Below are 16775 nucleotides of genomic sequence, written 5' to 3'. Positions count from 1 at the left end.
CAGCTCTGGGATCCCCCTGCAGCTCTTTACACATTCAGGAGTAAAGCACTGTGCATCAGAAAGAGCAAAAATGCACCTCTCTGGTGACAAATCTCTGAGCTGCTGCTCCTGGAACCAGACAGGGCTGGCACACAATTTCATCTGTGCCCTGTTTTTAAAGTGGGTACAGAACAGTTGCCATTACTAAAAGCCTTCACATTCTTCACATTTCTCCTTTCATCCTAGGCTTGGCTTGACAGCTCTGCTTCTGAAAGTGCCAGAAATCCAGAGGCAATTAAACACTAGTAAAGGTTTAGGGTGTCTCCCTAAGAATCTTTGTGCATGTGGATTTAACAGCTATGCAAACTATTTAATAATGATCATCATATCATGCATCTGCCAGTGAGACAACAGGGCACAGTCACCATGTAAAGCCTGTGGATTTTTTCCAGTCCTGGGTTGTTAGATCTCATGTACTTATTTGGTGATACACAGAGTTCCTCACAGCAGCAGCAATCTGGTGTCTTCTGCCTAATTATGGACTAATTTGTTCTTTTCAATGCAGCCTTTTCTGTAAATGTCTCTGATTTGAGAAGTATGGAGAATGGTATTTGTTGTGCTTCCAACAGAATTTTTCATTTCACTTTGAATTTTCTTACATTTTTTCTCGTTCTCTCAGGAAAATAAGCCACAGAAAATTATTCTGTAAATCTGATTTAACCGAGCAGAGAAGGAATCTGAACCTGATCACTGAACCCTGGAGCATGTTAAGGCCAAGGACACAAAGCAGCAGGAGGCTGATATTACAAACTTTTATGTAACAGTTGTGCCTCAACAGCAAAGTTGTCTACTAATGTAAGTGACTGTATTTGATGTTTTATTTAAAATTAGTGTCTCTTAGCTCCAGTATTACATAAAGCTGTCAAAAATACCACCCCATAACCTGACCTGATTCATAAAGTTATATAAATACAGAAAAGCTGCCACTGCATTTAAACCAGGCAAGTTTCTGCCAAAATGAAGACTAAGTAAGAACACAAAGAGCAAGGCATTTCACTCACCTAACAACTGCACTAGATTTGGGTGCTTGATCTCCTTCATCACAGCAGCTTCCTTCAAGAACTCTTCCACCTCCATGGTATCTTCCTAGATAGACAGAGAGGCAAAAGAAGGGAACATTTACCTTCATGACCAAGGTCTGGTTAAATATAAATAATGGCATCTTTGTCTCCATTCTGTTGTTTTGGCTTTTACCAAAGCAAACTGTACCAGCCCTGAACAGCTGCCTGGCTGTCCTGCAGACCCATCTGCATTACCCTGGCAGGGCCAGGCTTGCTCATTTGGTGTTGTGGTTGGTGAGAGGAAGACTCAGGATCACTGACTTTGTTCCCCTGTATAGCTATAAAAATTAACTTACTCATGGGCCACTTAGAATTGCAGTTGTTAATGTTGAAACAAAGGTTTTGAAAAGGAAGACAAATGGAGAGGCTGAATCTTTTCAGGAGTGGAGGACAGCTTATAGAAGCTATTTTCTACATCTTTGATTTCTTAAAGCCTCCACAGCTACTCTGGAGGAAGGGAAGTTGGGTTTGTAACAATTTCTATTGGTCTGACTTGGCCATGTAGCTCCTGCTGGGCCAAAATTCCAATTTGTTTCTAAGCCATGTGCACTGGTGCAAATTTGATGGGGTCACTTTGATTTGCAAAGCTACTCCCAAGCAGGGATTTTATGCAGAGCAGCACACTGCACTCTCTGATGTTCATATCACGAGATGTAGTTGAGAACATTCCAATTTCCTTACTCATGTCATAAACAGTGACCAAATGAGCAGTGCCCAGAATGTGAGAACTCACCTTTAACGTTTTCACAGCCACTGTGAGATTGTATTTCTTCCAGACCCCCACGTAGACCTCTCCATACTGCCCTCCCCCGAGCTTGTGCTTCATGGTGATGTCGGTGCGCTCCATCTCCCACTTGTCATGGATGGGGGACACCCCGTACACCGTGGGCTTATTGCACTTGGGGGCTGGGTAATGCAGGGTTGTCACCAGGCCATCTGCCACCGTGGAGTGATGGTGCACCAGCTCTGCCAGCGTGCTGAAACGGCTTTCTGCTGTCACATAGACCTGCAAAGCAAGAAACAGGAACCTGCTTAAATGAAGGCAGCTGCAAGTTTTCAGTAACGTTGGAAAACAGGTACAAACATTCTATTTTTTTTTTTAATCAGAAAACCAGGACTTTAAAATATTTGTTCTCTTCCTGTTGGGCAAATAACTATTAATCTATGGGATTTTTACCTGCAGAAGGCAACTACATGTAAGCCATCACTTAAGATCTGTGTTAGTTCTTGTGACAAAATGTCTCCTGCCTCATGCTTTACAGGACTAGAAGCTGGAATTCTTAGGTATCTCAACAGAACATGCCACTACTTCATTTTGGTTAAAAATCCTGACTTACTGTCCTAGAGTGATGTTCTGATGCTTGTATCCCCATTCATGTGTTCTGTTTATGCTGGATATTATGTTCTGTGCCTTCAAGACTGGCTGTGAAGAGTGAAAGTTTTGTTTTGGTTTTGCTATCAGCCACTCCCCCACAGCTGGCGGGACCCACAGACGGGGCAGTACATGATGCTGCTTTGGCTTTTTGCTTGACTTTTCGCTTTGCTCTTGCTCCTGCTTTGCTCTTGCTTTTTGCTTCCTGCTCATTAGTTAGTTTAGCTAAACAGTCCAAATTTTTCCTGGACTGTTTCTCCTTTCCTTTTTTTGGACCTACTCAAACCTGCTCTGGACTGGGACCTGGGAACACTGAGAGTTTGCACCTTTGGGCTGCAGCAGCTACCCAGAGGGACTGATAACAGAGCGACCACCCCCAAGAGAGACTTTCTGAATTTGTCATCTTTCAGAACAGTGAAAGAGTTTTGTCATCCGGTATTGTTCCTTTTGTGTGCTGGGGGTGCTGTGCCTGTTAAATAAACAGGTTCTTTCTTTCCCCTTCTCTCTGAGGAATCCTTCCTGAACCGATTGTGGGGAGAGGCCGTGTGGGTTTACTTTCTGAAGGGGCGCCCTTTGGAGGTTTTCTCCCAAATTTGCCCTAAACCAGGACATTTACCAAAGCTTTGCTGCTTCTAAGAGGATCAGTGGAAGGCTATCCCCACCTCCAACCACAGCTGCCTTGCTACCCAGCTACTTTCAGCCCAGACAAGAACTGTCTGCACTTCTTCCAAAGTGCTTTTTGGGGAGTCACCACCAAACCCTTGGCACACGTGTTCTTTTATATTAATCCTGGATCTCCAACTTGAGGTTCTGCAAGATGCTATCTCCATCTCCTCTCCCCACAGCACTGCCAGAGGTGCTCACCTTGCCATCTGAGGTGGTGTTGATCCTGTAGTGGTACACACGTCCCTCGTACCTGAGCGAGATGGACAGCTGGCCCGGGCTGCTCTCGCTCTCCCGCACCAGGAAGCTGCCATTGATGAGGCTGCTGAGCAGGTACTCGGCAGCGCTGCGGGACACAGGCCCGTGGTACCACGAGTGCTTCTCCAGGCTGTTCACTGGCGTGATGTAGTTGCTTGGAACCCAGCCCTGCCCGTTCTTTGAACGTACCTCACTCCATTCACCATTCTGGTTGTAACCCAGGACTCGCAACTTCTCACCTGGGCCCAGAAAGGAAAAACCAAAATAAGCACAGTGCAAGCTCCTGGGTCTTCTTGAGGGAGAAACTCAGCATAAGTTGAGCCTGGGTTTGTAGCTTAACAAAAGAAATCATCTTCTAAATAAACTGCTACATACAAGGTATTTATGAAGCAAAGGCTCAGACAGAATACCTAGGATACTGTTCACTGATGTAGTGCTGTGAGTTAAACTCAAAAAGCTTCTCATATCCAGCTTATTAGAATAGGAAGACTTTATTTTCTTGGAGGGCTCAGGTTTGTTTTCTTGAAGCTTTAAATGCCATACGATTTAACAGTTCTGACAAATGTACTGACCAGAATCAGAAAGTGTCTGTGCAAGCTTAATTCTTGATTCTGCCCCCAGCTGAAATTGCAGAGTTCTGTTACTGCATTTGTGACATACCCATTTCTCTCTGCCCTTCCTACAGCAGGTTCCTCACAGGGCCAGTGATGTGGGGAGCTGGCACAGGAGAGGGCTGGACTGTGCCTGTCCCAGCAGAAATGCCCAGCAGGTGTCCCTCCAGCACCATGAGGGACGGGCTGTCTGCTTCCCACCACTGCCGTAGGGAATCACCTTCTCTTAAGTGCACTATTCCCATTCTCTAAGTGCACTATTCCCAGTCTCTAAGTGCACTATTCCCATTCCTGTCCAGGCAGGGATTCCATTTCCTGATCTCTGTTGCTAAGTTTTCAAGCCCACAGGTGCTCTGCACTCCCAGTGTTACCTTTGGTGATGCTGAGTGTGTTGTCACCACTTGCTACAAAATCGTAAAGTGCAACAAAGAGATTGGGGTCACTCTCAGTGGCTCCAAGCAGGTTCTCCTTGGAGCTCCACCTGATGGCTTCGTTCAGTGCCTGGGGCTCGACGTCGCAGCCGTAGGGGCGGTGCAGGGCCTCTGGGGAAAGGAAAGGACAGGACAGGGCAGGGAATCACTTTGTGTACAGCTCTAATCATTTCCCTTCCTGAGCTGGAAGGTGGCCACAAGGATCATCCAGTCCAACTCCTGGAGAAGGTGATTTAACTGCTATAAGCCAAATAGCAAGCTATGTATATAAAATTTCTATTTAATATTTATTATATATCTACACCTGTAGGTGCACGACTAAAAGCACTTTTTAAAATTACATAAAGGAGTGAAGAAAACCTTTCAATCACAAAATGTTATTGTTTCTGTGGTGGACACAGCCTGGATCTGAAACCAACATTACAAATACAAGTAAGAGTGAATTATGGCACAAATGAGATGTGTAAGCTGGGAGAGTAACTGGTTCAGTATTAACAGGAATGCCAGTGATTTGTAATACATTTCGAGACTGTGCAAACAGAGGTGGAAAACTGACAGGAGCAGGGACAGAAGGCAGTATAGGTGATGCTGGGTATTTAGCAGCAGCATTTTGTTTTGCTGTTTCAATGGACAACTGATGCAACTTGTCACTACAAGGGAGTGGGGGGAGGAATCAGCCATGTTTTAGAAACAAAAGAAAGAAGTCCCTACAGTTCTTGTGATTATTAAAACTAATCTAAATCCACAGGGGTTTAGGAAGAACTGTAGTAAGAAGCAAAACTGAGAACACTTCATGCTAGTGCTATGTCAAGACCATCACTGGCTTTTTAAGTCATGGGAAGGTTTTCCAGGAACATGTAGTAGAATAAATGTCAATATTAAGAAAGAAAAAGAGTAATTATGTGGTTTCATACATGAGGGTTGCTCAAGGGAACAACAACATATGGAGGTGTAAAGGTATATACTTATTAAAGTTATATATTTTTTCTCTGACAGCAAAGTTTTAAGTCCCTGTCCCAATATCTACTTCTGAATTCTCTAGTTGAACTTACTTAGAGAAATGTATACTGCAAAGAGATTTCATTAAATGCACTAAACATAAAAAGTTCTCTCTAAAAAAATCAGAGGCTTTCTTTGTCTAACAGACATTGGTTTGGCCCATTTCTGATGGCTGAGAAGTCAGGCTTGGGAAGTTTTTAAGCAGACACTGCCAGAGAATGTGTGTATGGCTACACTTACCCCCTTCTCCACAGGCCCCTGAGATGTACACTCATGAGCAAGAGCTGCTCTGTAAGGCACTTGAAAAAGGAACAAAGAGCTCAAATGCAGCACAGGACAGGAAAACTGGGAAGTCAGTGAGACACAAAACAGGAAGAAGCCTGTGCCATGTATCAGGCACAGTAATGTGCCACATCTGTGTCACAGGCCAGAGCTCAAGCCTGGAAAATGAGGACTATGGGGGGTTTCCAGCCTAAAATGTAATTTTTTAACTGTACTGTAAGTATATGAGAAAGTAAGTGGTTGAGGTTTGCTCTGTTTCCATTTTAAACTTAGCTAAGTGGCTTTTGACTGCATTTCTGGTAATTATTCAGAGTTCTATTTCTTGCATAACCTGCTCACCTTGCAATTCCTTAATAACCTAAAAGTAGCCTTCTGTCAAGGTTCTCCTAGCACAAAAAGAAGAGCCTACAGACTAAGGCACCAAAATGTCAGTTCCTTGATTGCACTGCCTGCAGATGCAATATTTACACACACTTCTTATTCCTAACTTTCAACTGCAATTAGTTTTACAAGATGTTAACCCATCAGGCTGGAAGCTATCATGGAAAATAAGAAATCCCAGTGCTCAGCCACCTACATTACAGCATGGCTGCCAACATCCCACTGTATTTTCTTGGGGCTGGATGTGTGCATACTCAGCTCCATGAAAGAACACCAGTTCCTAAATCCAGCTCTCTTTATGGAGTAAAAATACTATTTAATTTAATAATACATTCTTTATGCTCCACAGTGAGTTGTGTTATGAGTGTTTCAGTGCTTTAAGCAAAGTCAAATGTGCTGTATGAGAACCCTGACTTACACATCTCTGCTAGAGAGCAAACACAAAAGTAGGTAACTTCCAAAAAAATCCCAACTTTTCAGCTCAAAAATCCTTTAATGGTGTTAATTACCTTCTTACTTTCAATTATGTATCTGCCAACCAGTGAAAGGCTTTAAACAAAAATATAGCATTTATTCTAAGTCAAAGCATCCTTTAAGTTTCCTTCTCCAGCCAGAAAAGCTCACACATTGAGCAGCCAAGCCCAAAGTTAAGTGCTCATCCATGCAGCCATGGATAGCCTGGAGCAGCCCAGGGCCAGCCCAGCCCCAGAGGTGCTGCAGCAAGCCCTGTGCCCAGCTGAGCCCTCTGCAAGGTGAAGCCAGCAGAAATGCCACCTGCTCAGTACTAGGAGTTCTGCCCACATGGAAACGTGTGGGGCTGTGCTGGACTGGCAGAGGGGAGTCAAAGCAGATGTGGGACTCTTAGCCCTTTCTTGGGAATGCCTGGGAGGCTGGCACAAGTTCTTAACACCCACTTGATGTACAAAAAAGCCATAAGTTAATGTTTGATGAGAAGCTTCAATCACTTAGCTACAGTGCTTACCTAAAAATCTTATTACCTAAAAATCAAATGCTTTTAAGAGTTCATGTCTCACTAACTTCCTTCACTTGTTAAAGTGACCTGAATGCCTAAATAACTGTAAAGCTTACCCAACACCTAAAGGGGTTTTTACCAGGTTACAAAAGTATTTCTTGCAGGTTATAATTCCATACCAGCCCACGCTGTTCCATACAGTGAGGTATCTACACCATCCATCACAGACAGAAATATGATCACCACAGAGATAACCAAAGCATGCCACCAATGCTGCCCCTCCAGCCAAACAGTTTGTGAGCTCAGTCCGCACCAAAAGTCAGGAAATGAGCTGGGAAATTCCATTTTATATCAGCTCCTTTTCAAGGCTAACCATAAATCTTATATTATCACCTTCATTTCCCATGCAATGGAAAACTTACATCATCACCTAGTGAGCAAGTAATACACAGTCACACAAGGAGGTTATGCTTCATCCATCTCCTTCCTTTCCTTTATTCCCACAATACAATTTGCCTCTCTCCGGATATGAAAGCTTTCCTATCCAGCCACCATGTGAGGGGGGGCTTTGTCCCCCACCTTTGCTGCAAACACTCCAGTTACCAATCTCTTTGGTCTCAAACACTATAATTACTAATCTCTTTGGTCTCAGAGCAGGAGGCAGAATATGCTAAATTTTAAATTTCAGAGTCACATTAGGTGCTGAAGTGGTCTCTATTTCTGAAATACTGTGTAACTGCTCATAGAAAAGAAGCATTTCACTAATCCTAAAATCCCAATAAAAGCTGGCAATCTCACACCTGCCTGTGGCTGGCCTCATACTACAAGACAAATTTGAAAGGACCTCATCCTCACTGAAGCACTTGGACAAACACAGGAAAGGGACAGGACAGGATTCCACCCCGAGCATCCTACCTGTGAAGCTCACAGTGGGTTCAGAGGTGCCCTCGCTGAGGCAGCAGAGCAGCCTGCCCTCCTTCCCATAGCTGCTGGACTGGAACAGGACTGTCCCCACACTCATTTTCTGTGCTGCCCAGAGAGCAAAGAGGCTGCTTGGCACCACCAGTGCTGGGCTGAGCACAAGGGCTCCACACACAGCAGTCACTGCCAGCAAGGCCGGGGGCCAAGGGGAAGGAAGTGTTTCCAGGCAGGCAGAGCAGAGACTGGAAAATCAGACCCTGGGCTAACTGGTTATTAACTGGATGGGAGGGTGGAGCTTTCCAGGACTGCTCAACACACAGAGGATGTGGGGACTGGACTGCAAGTTGAAACAACTTTGAGATGAGCTGGAGAGACAGAGTTTTGTTCCACTATGAGTTAGGTAACAAAGTGTTTGGGAAGAAAGCAAACAGTTTCCTTGGAGAAATTCCTTCGCACAAATTACAAAACAGATCACCCATTAAGGGGACCGCCCAGATTGATTCACTTTTCCACTCCACATACCACTGCTGGAGCTCTACTTACAGGAATCAACAGCAAATGATGTTGGTGAAAACCCACATCTTGGAGAGGTACAAACACTGAGCACATGAACACTCTTGGACGTGTCAAGAACTCAGAAAGACACAGAAAGCAAGGCCAGCACAGTACACTCAGTCTGAGCTGCACATTTGCTGATTTAATTACATTTGGGACAGTTTCCATCAAATTACCTCTCAAACCCCCCAGATTGGTTGATGAATTCTTTAAAAGCCCTGGTTTTCTAGTAGAGCTGCCTTGTGGCAGGACAGGTTCCTTCCTGGTCATGGAAGGGTTAACAAACCAGCACTCACCAGGGCAGTCTCACACCTGGGAGGGTGGTGGGCCTGCAGAGGGGTATAAAAGGGAGCAGGGAAAGGGAAGTCTGTGGTTTAGGCTTTGGTAGGGGGAGAGGAGCTGCTGCAGTCCAGTGAGGTAAGAAAGCAGCACTTCCATGATCTGTGAACTTCACCTTCTGTGATGGGGCAGCTGCACTGTGTCATGATGACTCAAACCAGACTAAAGGTAAGCAAGCAGGCTTATTCCAAATATCTGTGTTTTGTAAGGTTGTGAATGTAGAAAAAGTGTATATAGAACTGTGGAGATGCTGTGATGATGAGGAGTTGCCTTTCCCATATTGCTTCTGACAAGAGTTATTTCCCCTGCAACCAACAACCAACATTTGTGGAAAACTAACTAGGCAAAGAATTAGCTTAGGACACCTGAATATTGTTGTTCCTTAAGTTCTGACAAGGGGGTGATCTCTTTTCTTCCTCTTCCAAAACCAAGCTCAGTGAATCCTGCAGCATGCTACCCAGTGGCCAGACGTTGAGACACCTTTACTTGAGAGCTCCTAGGCTTTCTCTCTTTTCTTCTTTGTTTTGCTTCTTGCAGTTTATTGTTTTCTCAGTTTGCATTTGCTCCAAGTACTCTGAATTACACTGGCATTTGTACTAAGCTTAGCATATCTGTTGATACACAAAGAATAATCAGAATTTGTGGAGAAAGCCAGCACAGCTTCAGAAAGACAAGGACAAGCTTTGTGACAATCACCCTTACCTAAAATGGTACCAGGAAAGGGCAAGCTATGTATGGATTTGTGGCTAGATTAGCCTCAGCTGTAACAGTTACTAACCTTAGCTAAAATAACACATTTACTTCTTAGTTAAAGTACAAGGGATGAGTAATTGGTGTTTCAAACAAAGAAGGATTAGCAGGAAGTTAAATTGGATTAATAATGTATTTTGCACATATCCCTACTTACCCCATCAATTTTAGCCTCTGTCAGAAGAGTCTGTAGCCACAGCCTAATGGCTGGCTGGTGTGCTAAGAGCTCCTGATGGGAACCATGTAGTTGGCAGCAGTGGCACTATTGGTGAGAAACATTTTGCCTGTAAGTCTCCTGCAGCAGAGTAATTTTGTGCCTACACTCTTTCCAGGCACCCTCCTGAAGGTGCTCTCCAGTGGAAAGGACACAGAGTACACAGCAGTTCATAAGGTCCTGTCAAAAGCACCCAGCCAGAATAAAACCAAGCATCTTTCTGCCTTCTAGATGGCCAGTCTCTCTCTTAAAACTGATTTTCCTAGATAGATATTTTACACAACAGGCCATCACTTTGACACCTGCATCTACCACATCTGCATCCTGTTCCTGTGCTCTTCACAGTAAGTGCATGACATAAAATCTTAATTCTGGCACACTCAACTTCCTCAGTGGAAGAATCCACCTTTCAGGCACAGCAGCTCTTCCCAGCTCTTTACCCTATTCCCTGTGGTGCCCTTCAAAGCTGTTTCCTGAGAGTGGCTACCCTTCCTGTACAACTTAAGTCATCCATTTAGAAGCATTTTTCTAGTTCTTCCAGCAGTGGGGAAAAGTTGAATAAAAGGAAATCTTGCTGACTGTGCTACTTGGTAATGTATAGTTCAGGGAGCTTCTAGAAAACTTGCTATACTCTGAATTTCAACATCTCTTAATCAAAGAAAAGAATGTGGTAATGAAAATACAGCCCTGAAATTGATTTGGTGTTGTTTGCCATAGGCCTAAGTGACTGGTTTGTCAATGGAAGGAAAGAGACAAGGAGGCTTACGGGGCAAATACTGGTAATTGCATACAGCCTTAATCTGATATATTATACAACAAAACCCACAGGGTGTAGACTTGTGTGTATTTTTTCACGTAGGGACAACTCAAACACAAAGCCACCAAGATCCCTGAACATGCCACATATTTTATTTTCCTCTTGAGTCCTTGAACTAAACACCAATAAATTATGTAGGATGCAGTTTTATAGACAGACTCATTTTATTTTCTTACTTATAAGACCAGCAAAGAACAGGCATTGGTCATCAACTCATGGAAAGTAGACCATCAAGTACTTAATAAGTGCTGGTATAATTGGTATTTTCCACTGCACCTTCAAAACATACATCACATACAAAACATTACACCACTGGACCTTCAGATCTTTAACTGGCTTCGTAGTGGGAGGATTTCTGCCTTAATGAATACAAGGAAACAAAACTGATAACACAGCAGCAAGTGGGTTTCCTATTTTGCTGACATGATTGGAACAGTATCAAGTTCTACAGCAGCTTTGTTTCTGAACAGTGCTTCCTGCTAACCAAAAATACTCAAGACAAGTTACACACTGAAAAGCAACCAGTGCTGAACAGGCCAACTTTCTGCTGTCTAATAATGTGGTAGTATTGAAGCAGACCTATGAACTTCCTTTAGCCTGGAACAGACTGCAGCCTTCACCTAAATGGACCACCTAGATTTTCTGCTGACATCCCTGTGGCCAGGCAAAACACTGGTTAGAAGGGGTCAGACAGCTCACATATGGCCTTGGTGAAATGCAGGCACTACCTAAATGCCATTCCTAGGTGTTCCTCTCCTGCAAGCAACCAGACTCTTAATAATGTGGTTTGCTAGAGCCAAGCACAGACCCATAGTTAGTCCTGGGGCCTCCCACAGAGTGGGGCAAGGTTGAAGTATTGTAAACAACCCACTGAGGAAAGCCAAGAAATACAGCTCCAAGCCAGGAACTCGGCATGGGCAAGGAGTAGGTTTCTATTTATGGCACCAGGCTGGGAGAGACAGAAAGGGAGGAGATTTCAGAGTCAGTGACAAAATTGCATCATGAACAGCTCACATCATATAAAAAGAAATAGTTCAAGCTGGCAGCACTGTCATGCCTCAATTATCAAAATATATCTGACATAGATAAAAGGGATCTTTGTTTTCAGGTGAGAAATACATGGAGAAAGAGATCTCTATATGATTCATCCCTTGCAAACAGATTAATTTTGCAACATGATGAAGTGCTGATATGAAACAGGGGTTAAAGTGGTTTAAAGTGTGTCTAGGTCTTTGCCTAGGAGAGGGGCTTCTTGGCTAGCTTAATACAGAAATCCAAGGGAAGACAAGGTTTTGGGATTTGGTGTTAGTGAATCTAATTGGTAAAAGGAGAGAGAGAGATATTGATCTCAATTGATTTAGTTCCACCAATGTATGAAGAATTCAAAACATTGTTTGTCTACCTGAACATTACAAGGGGTTAGCTGTGTTAAGATTTTAGAAAAACTGCATGTCTTCTGTTTCCCTGGTTATTAATGCAATCAGAGGTGTCCCTCAGCCAATTTCTTTGCTTAGATGTCAGTGACACATTTCTCCCATTATCAACACAATGCAGTGCTTCCCTATTTCTTCCCCAACTAATTTCTGGTGAAGTAGCTTTTTGGTGCAGAATCCAGTAGGAAATAAATCAAGCTTAAACTCCCAAGCCTTCATTTGAAAATCTTCATTCCTTGAAACCAAGATGCATCAATTTCTTCATAGATCAAAGTATAGGCTGTGACTGAACCATCCACAGCAGCATTTGGTAGCTCTGCTGTTTTAAGAGAGAATTTTGAAGTAGATGAAGTATAGATCATGTTCAGTACAATACTATTAACCAAATAGTCTGGCTCTCATCACCTCTAAGATCTTCACAGAACTCTGTCAGAAAAGCAATTCTGGTAACTGCAGCCAGCAAAATGATGCAGGGGTTTAGAAACATTTACAAAGCACTTTAGGGTGAGGTTCCCATGTGAGCACAAGAGAGCTGGAGCTAGCAGCTGTTAGAAGGTAGAACAGCTGTATCTTGGCACAGGTACTGGGAATGGTCAGAAGCACCAGACCAGACACAGTTCAAGTCTGACTTCTTTACATGGGTCTCTGGATGAGGAACCAAAACCCAACAGCACAGCAGATAAGGAAAAAACCTTTTCCTTTCCTGAAGAGAGATTTTAATGTAATTAAAATTAAATACAAAGAGGTTCTTAGAACAAAAAACTACAAATGTAACCCTTTTGCAAAATTGTGAATATTGTATCCTAGTGTTTGCTCCTTTAATTCCCAAGGATTTGCTCAGCTCCTATAGAGGCAGTCAGCTTTGCAACTGCAAGAGTCTAGAAACAAGCAGAGAGCAGCAAGTGTAAATGCTCTGTACCACATACCTCCTTCCATTGAGTACTGAAGCTCCAGTCTCTTCCTCTGAATGCTGCCCACAGCAGACAGCAACTACTGCCACAATGTCAGAGTTAGGGAAAGGAGTGCTATGAAGGGACACAGGTTTCAAACCTAACTGGGAAACTGTAGATCAAAAGTGTCTGACATTCTTCCTCTGTCCTGGCAAGTTCCAGTAAGCCTCTCCAGTGTGAAGGGTGAGGAGGATTAGGTCACCCAGTCCTGCTCCAGGAAAGGTGGGATGGCCAAATACACGCCAGCTTACAGCAAGTCATTTAGCACTATTTTAAATCAGTACCTTGGGAGAGAAGTTGCTTAATGGGGATTACACTTCACTGCAACAGAATTCCTGGGGAGTTGCTACTACTGGCCACATCAAAGCCAGATATTATCTACTTCTAAGCAAATCACTTGGGTACTTATTTACACACAGTGCAACACAAACACTTGCAGTAAGAGCTCTTCTGCAAAAAGGCTGCTTGAGAAATCACAGCTCAGCTGATCTCTGAATAAACCAGAAATACCCACACTCACAAAGTCTAGCTGGAGAGAGGTTTATTTTGCAGCTGTAAAGCACTAACTGATCAGACCTTTGAGCTAACATGATATAAATGTCCAAGCTGCTTTCCCAGTGACATAATTACATCTTATTAGATACCTTACAGTATTAGGTACTCTCCTTAGACTCAGCACTTGGATCAACAACCACATTAAACTGTTTCTCAGCTGCCTTTTTGAAATTTATTTTTAGCCTTTTTAGTTAGAAGGAAAACTTGGAAGGAAAGGATAGAGATTAACTCATTGACCTGTAATGTCAGGAGAGAAAGAAAATGTCTCTAATAGCCCAAATCCGAGTTGATGTCATATCTTGAGGCCAAGTATTTTTGCAAGTGCCTTGGGCAGGCAGCAGTGCTTACCTTGTGTAGGATATTCGGAGGGCAGAGCTCCCCAGGTGAGCTGGTACAGCTTCAGTTTCCAGTACATGAGTTTAATTTTTTAATGGAATCCCAAAACGCTTGTTTAGCACAGATGTGATCTCTCAGTTCCATCCACCCACACCGAATATGCAGCAACTGCCAAGGCTACACAGTACTTCTGTTTTAAAAAAAAATTCTCCAGCTAAAAATAAATCACAAAACTCTCAACCTCATTTGTCAGCAACCAATATGCTGTTCAAACCATTGTCCACAGCCATTTTCTTCTGTTGAACAAAGAAGGGGGATCCTTTTTAGAATATTTACTTCATTTGACTAAAATACCCTTGTGATCTTGCCTCCTTTGAAATACATTTGTCTTAGAAAACAACCAAGTGTTTCCTTTCCTCCAAGAAAAGCTGAGCTTTAGTGTGAATACTTGCCCAAAAATTGCATGTCGTGTTGTGAACTTCAGAACCAGGGAAAACTCCTAAGCTGGAAAGCCCCTGACATCCAGCTGAGCCCTGGCTGAGGCAGGTTTAGTTGTCCTGCTCCTCCTCAGCCCTCTGGCCTGATTTCCTTGCAGGGGGGGCAGCGGGAATGTGAAGTCAGAGGAACAAATCCATGGCACTAAACTTAGCTCCGGCTGCGGAACCGCTTCCCCTCGGTGAAAGCCAGACACTTGTCATTGGCTCCAGCGAGCAGACAAGGGGCTCCATTCACCAGCACCAGCCCAGCAGCTGCTCAGGGAGCAGGGTAACACGAGCTCCAGCCTCTCCAGAGGGAGAATTCCAAACCCAGCCTCTCCAGAGGGAGAATTCCAAACCCAGCCTCTCCAGAGGGAGAATTCTGAGCCCAGTGCTGCCACAGCTTTGCAGTTTCAGGCTGTGTCACTGCATTTGCTTTTCCAAATCTAACTGCAGTATCTGAATTCAGTATGAAGTCAAGAATGTACTCCCTGAAATAATGTCTTTGGAAAATCCTTCCTGGGTTATGGAAGAATTAATACAGCTTTGAAGGAAGGGAAGCCAATGTAAGACTCAGCAGGTTCAGCACCCCTAAAAGCACTTAAAACTACAAAAGGTTTGACTTGCTGATGTAGAAATGAAATCAATTTTATTACAAAGAAAGATAACAGCAGGTGAATAGACAAAATTGTGCATAAGTAAAGTGGAGCTGGGTTGAAAACGTTTATATAATTTAGTATGTTTGTAATGGATATTATTCAGTAGATCAAATATTTTAAGACAGAATAATAGAAGAAACAATAATTTTTTAATTATTTCAAGAGAGGTAAGACTAGCCAATGTATTAAACTTGATGGAGTTTATGCAATTAAGATACACATTTCATCTGTCTGCTACTAAAGATGCTTTACAAGTTCTGGATTATCTTTTAGGGAGTAGAGCACTTTTTGACTGTTAACATCAAAACTACAGAACATTTAACGGAAGTATGATAGCAGAACACTCATTTTTAGCAGAACACTTAAATATGTCAAAAGCAAGTCAGCCAGCTGACAACTAGGATTCTTCAGGCACACAACAACCACAGTCCTGGGTCACTTACAGCCCAGCATCCTGCCTGGCAAAAGGGTAATCATATAATTCCAGAATACTTTCCAAGCCTCCAACATGTTGCACTCGAGGTGTTTTGGAGCCAGAGCTTGTGTTGTTGCAGTTAAACTTCCTGACAGGCCTTATTTTGTCCAGTTGCTGTCTGAAGTATTGCAAGCTAACCTCACACATAAACAAAATCCTGCTGCCACAGTATCAAGAGCTCAGAGCACCTTGCAGAACAAAGAACAGGCTCTGACTGTTCCGTACATCTCCTAATTTCATTTGCTGATGCTCAGTCTCTACAAGGCAAATCCCAAATGATCAGTACCTGCAGGTGCTTTCTCTGCTACTCATGATTTTTATAAGCCCTTCTCTCATTCTACCTCAGCCACCTCTCCTCCAGGCTGAAGGGAGCCTATAAATGTTGTCATGATAAGTCTTATTAAGGCTCAGAAATGTATTCCTGTTGTTACAGGGGCAGCTCAGAACTTAATACCTCACATGCAAAGGCAGAACCATTTTCCTCAGGGTTCCACCTTCTACATGATCACACTGAATCCTCTTCTGCTTCTTCAACCTCCTGCAAGTTTAGCACTTGCCATTTGCTTTCTTCTTCATCTCATTTGTCTGCTTTTAATTAAAAAAAAACCAACAAAGAGTTGAATTTAAGGAAAGTTAGAAAGCTGAGTAAAAGACTTTATTCCTGTTTGAGAGCTTTTGAATTTCTAGACCCTATTCACTAAAAAAATTGAGGTCTTCCAACAAGTAATATACTACAAGCAGTGGTTGGTAGTGTATGGTCTGGTTAAGTCAGCAGATATTGCTCTCCTAAGGTGAGGAGCACTTTAAAAAAAAGATAAAAATTACCTTGCAAAGGATGCTAGAAGTCATCTAGTTAAAGAAAGCATCATTTGCTCTAGGGAGAAATAACCCAGGAGGAGGAAAACTTGGCTCTCCCTGGATGCCAAGAGAGCAAAACCATCCTGCAGATGATGTTTTTTCTACTAATTTGTTTTCAGAGCAGTAAAGAAAAGCAAACAAAGTACAACAGTGTGGAAATGAGTGACTTAATTCCCCAGACACATTAGGCCACATCTCTTTCCTAGGTTCATGACTGCCATTTCAAAAAGCAGAAATTACATGGAAAATGCTTAGATTAACCTTCAATTTGGCTAGCAAGGACAGAATCTGGCCTACAGACAAACAAACATCACAAGGGAGCTAGTTACAATTTCAGATTTATCTAACAATTTGTCAAAAGACAAAT

At 43.0% G+C, this 16775-nt stretch overlaps 1 protein-coding gene across 2 annotated transcripts in view; it reads right to left on the bottom strand.

Moving 5' to 3' along the window:
* The window catches only part of ABL2 (ABL proto-oncogene 2, non-receptor tyrosine kinase), a 45012-nt gene that overhangs the window by 10919 nt on the left and 17318 nt on the right, over positions 1–16775 (bottom strand). The window contains exons 1-5 of one of the 2 annotated variants that reach the window (XM_059477991.1): positions 7986–8208; positions 4376–4546; positions 3337–3632; positions 1834–2106; positions 1041–1125 (exon numbers count right to left, since the gene is read on the bottom strand). In XM_059477991.1, coding sequence (XP_059333974.1) covers positions 1041–1125; positions 1834–2106; positions 3337–3632; positions 4376–4546; positions 7986–8091 — 931 coding nt within the window. In that variant the 5' untranslated portion in view covers positions 8092–8208. Of the gene's footprint in view, positions 1–1040; positions 1126–1833; positions 2107–3336; positions 3633–4375; positions 4547–7985; positions 8209–16775 lie in introns of those variants that run through there. The other variant, XM_059477989.1, reaches the window with a different exon arrangement.

This window comes from Ammospiza nelsoni, chromosome 9, assembly GCF_027579445.1.
Source record: "Ammospiza nelsoni isolate bAmmNel1 chromosome 9, bAmmNel1.pri, whole genome shotgun sequence".
Taxonomy (NCBI): domain Eukaryota; kingdom Metazoa; phylum Chordata; class Aves; order Passeriformes; family Passerellidae; genus Ammospiza; species Ammospiza nelsoni.
This window is presented reverse-complemented; position numbering and strand designations above follow the sequence as displayed.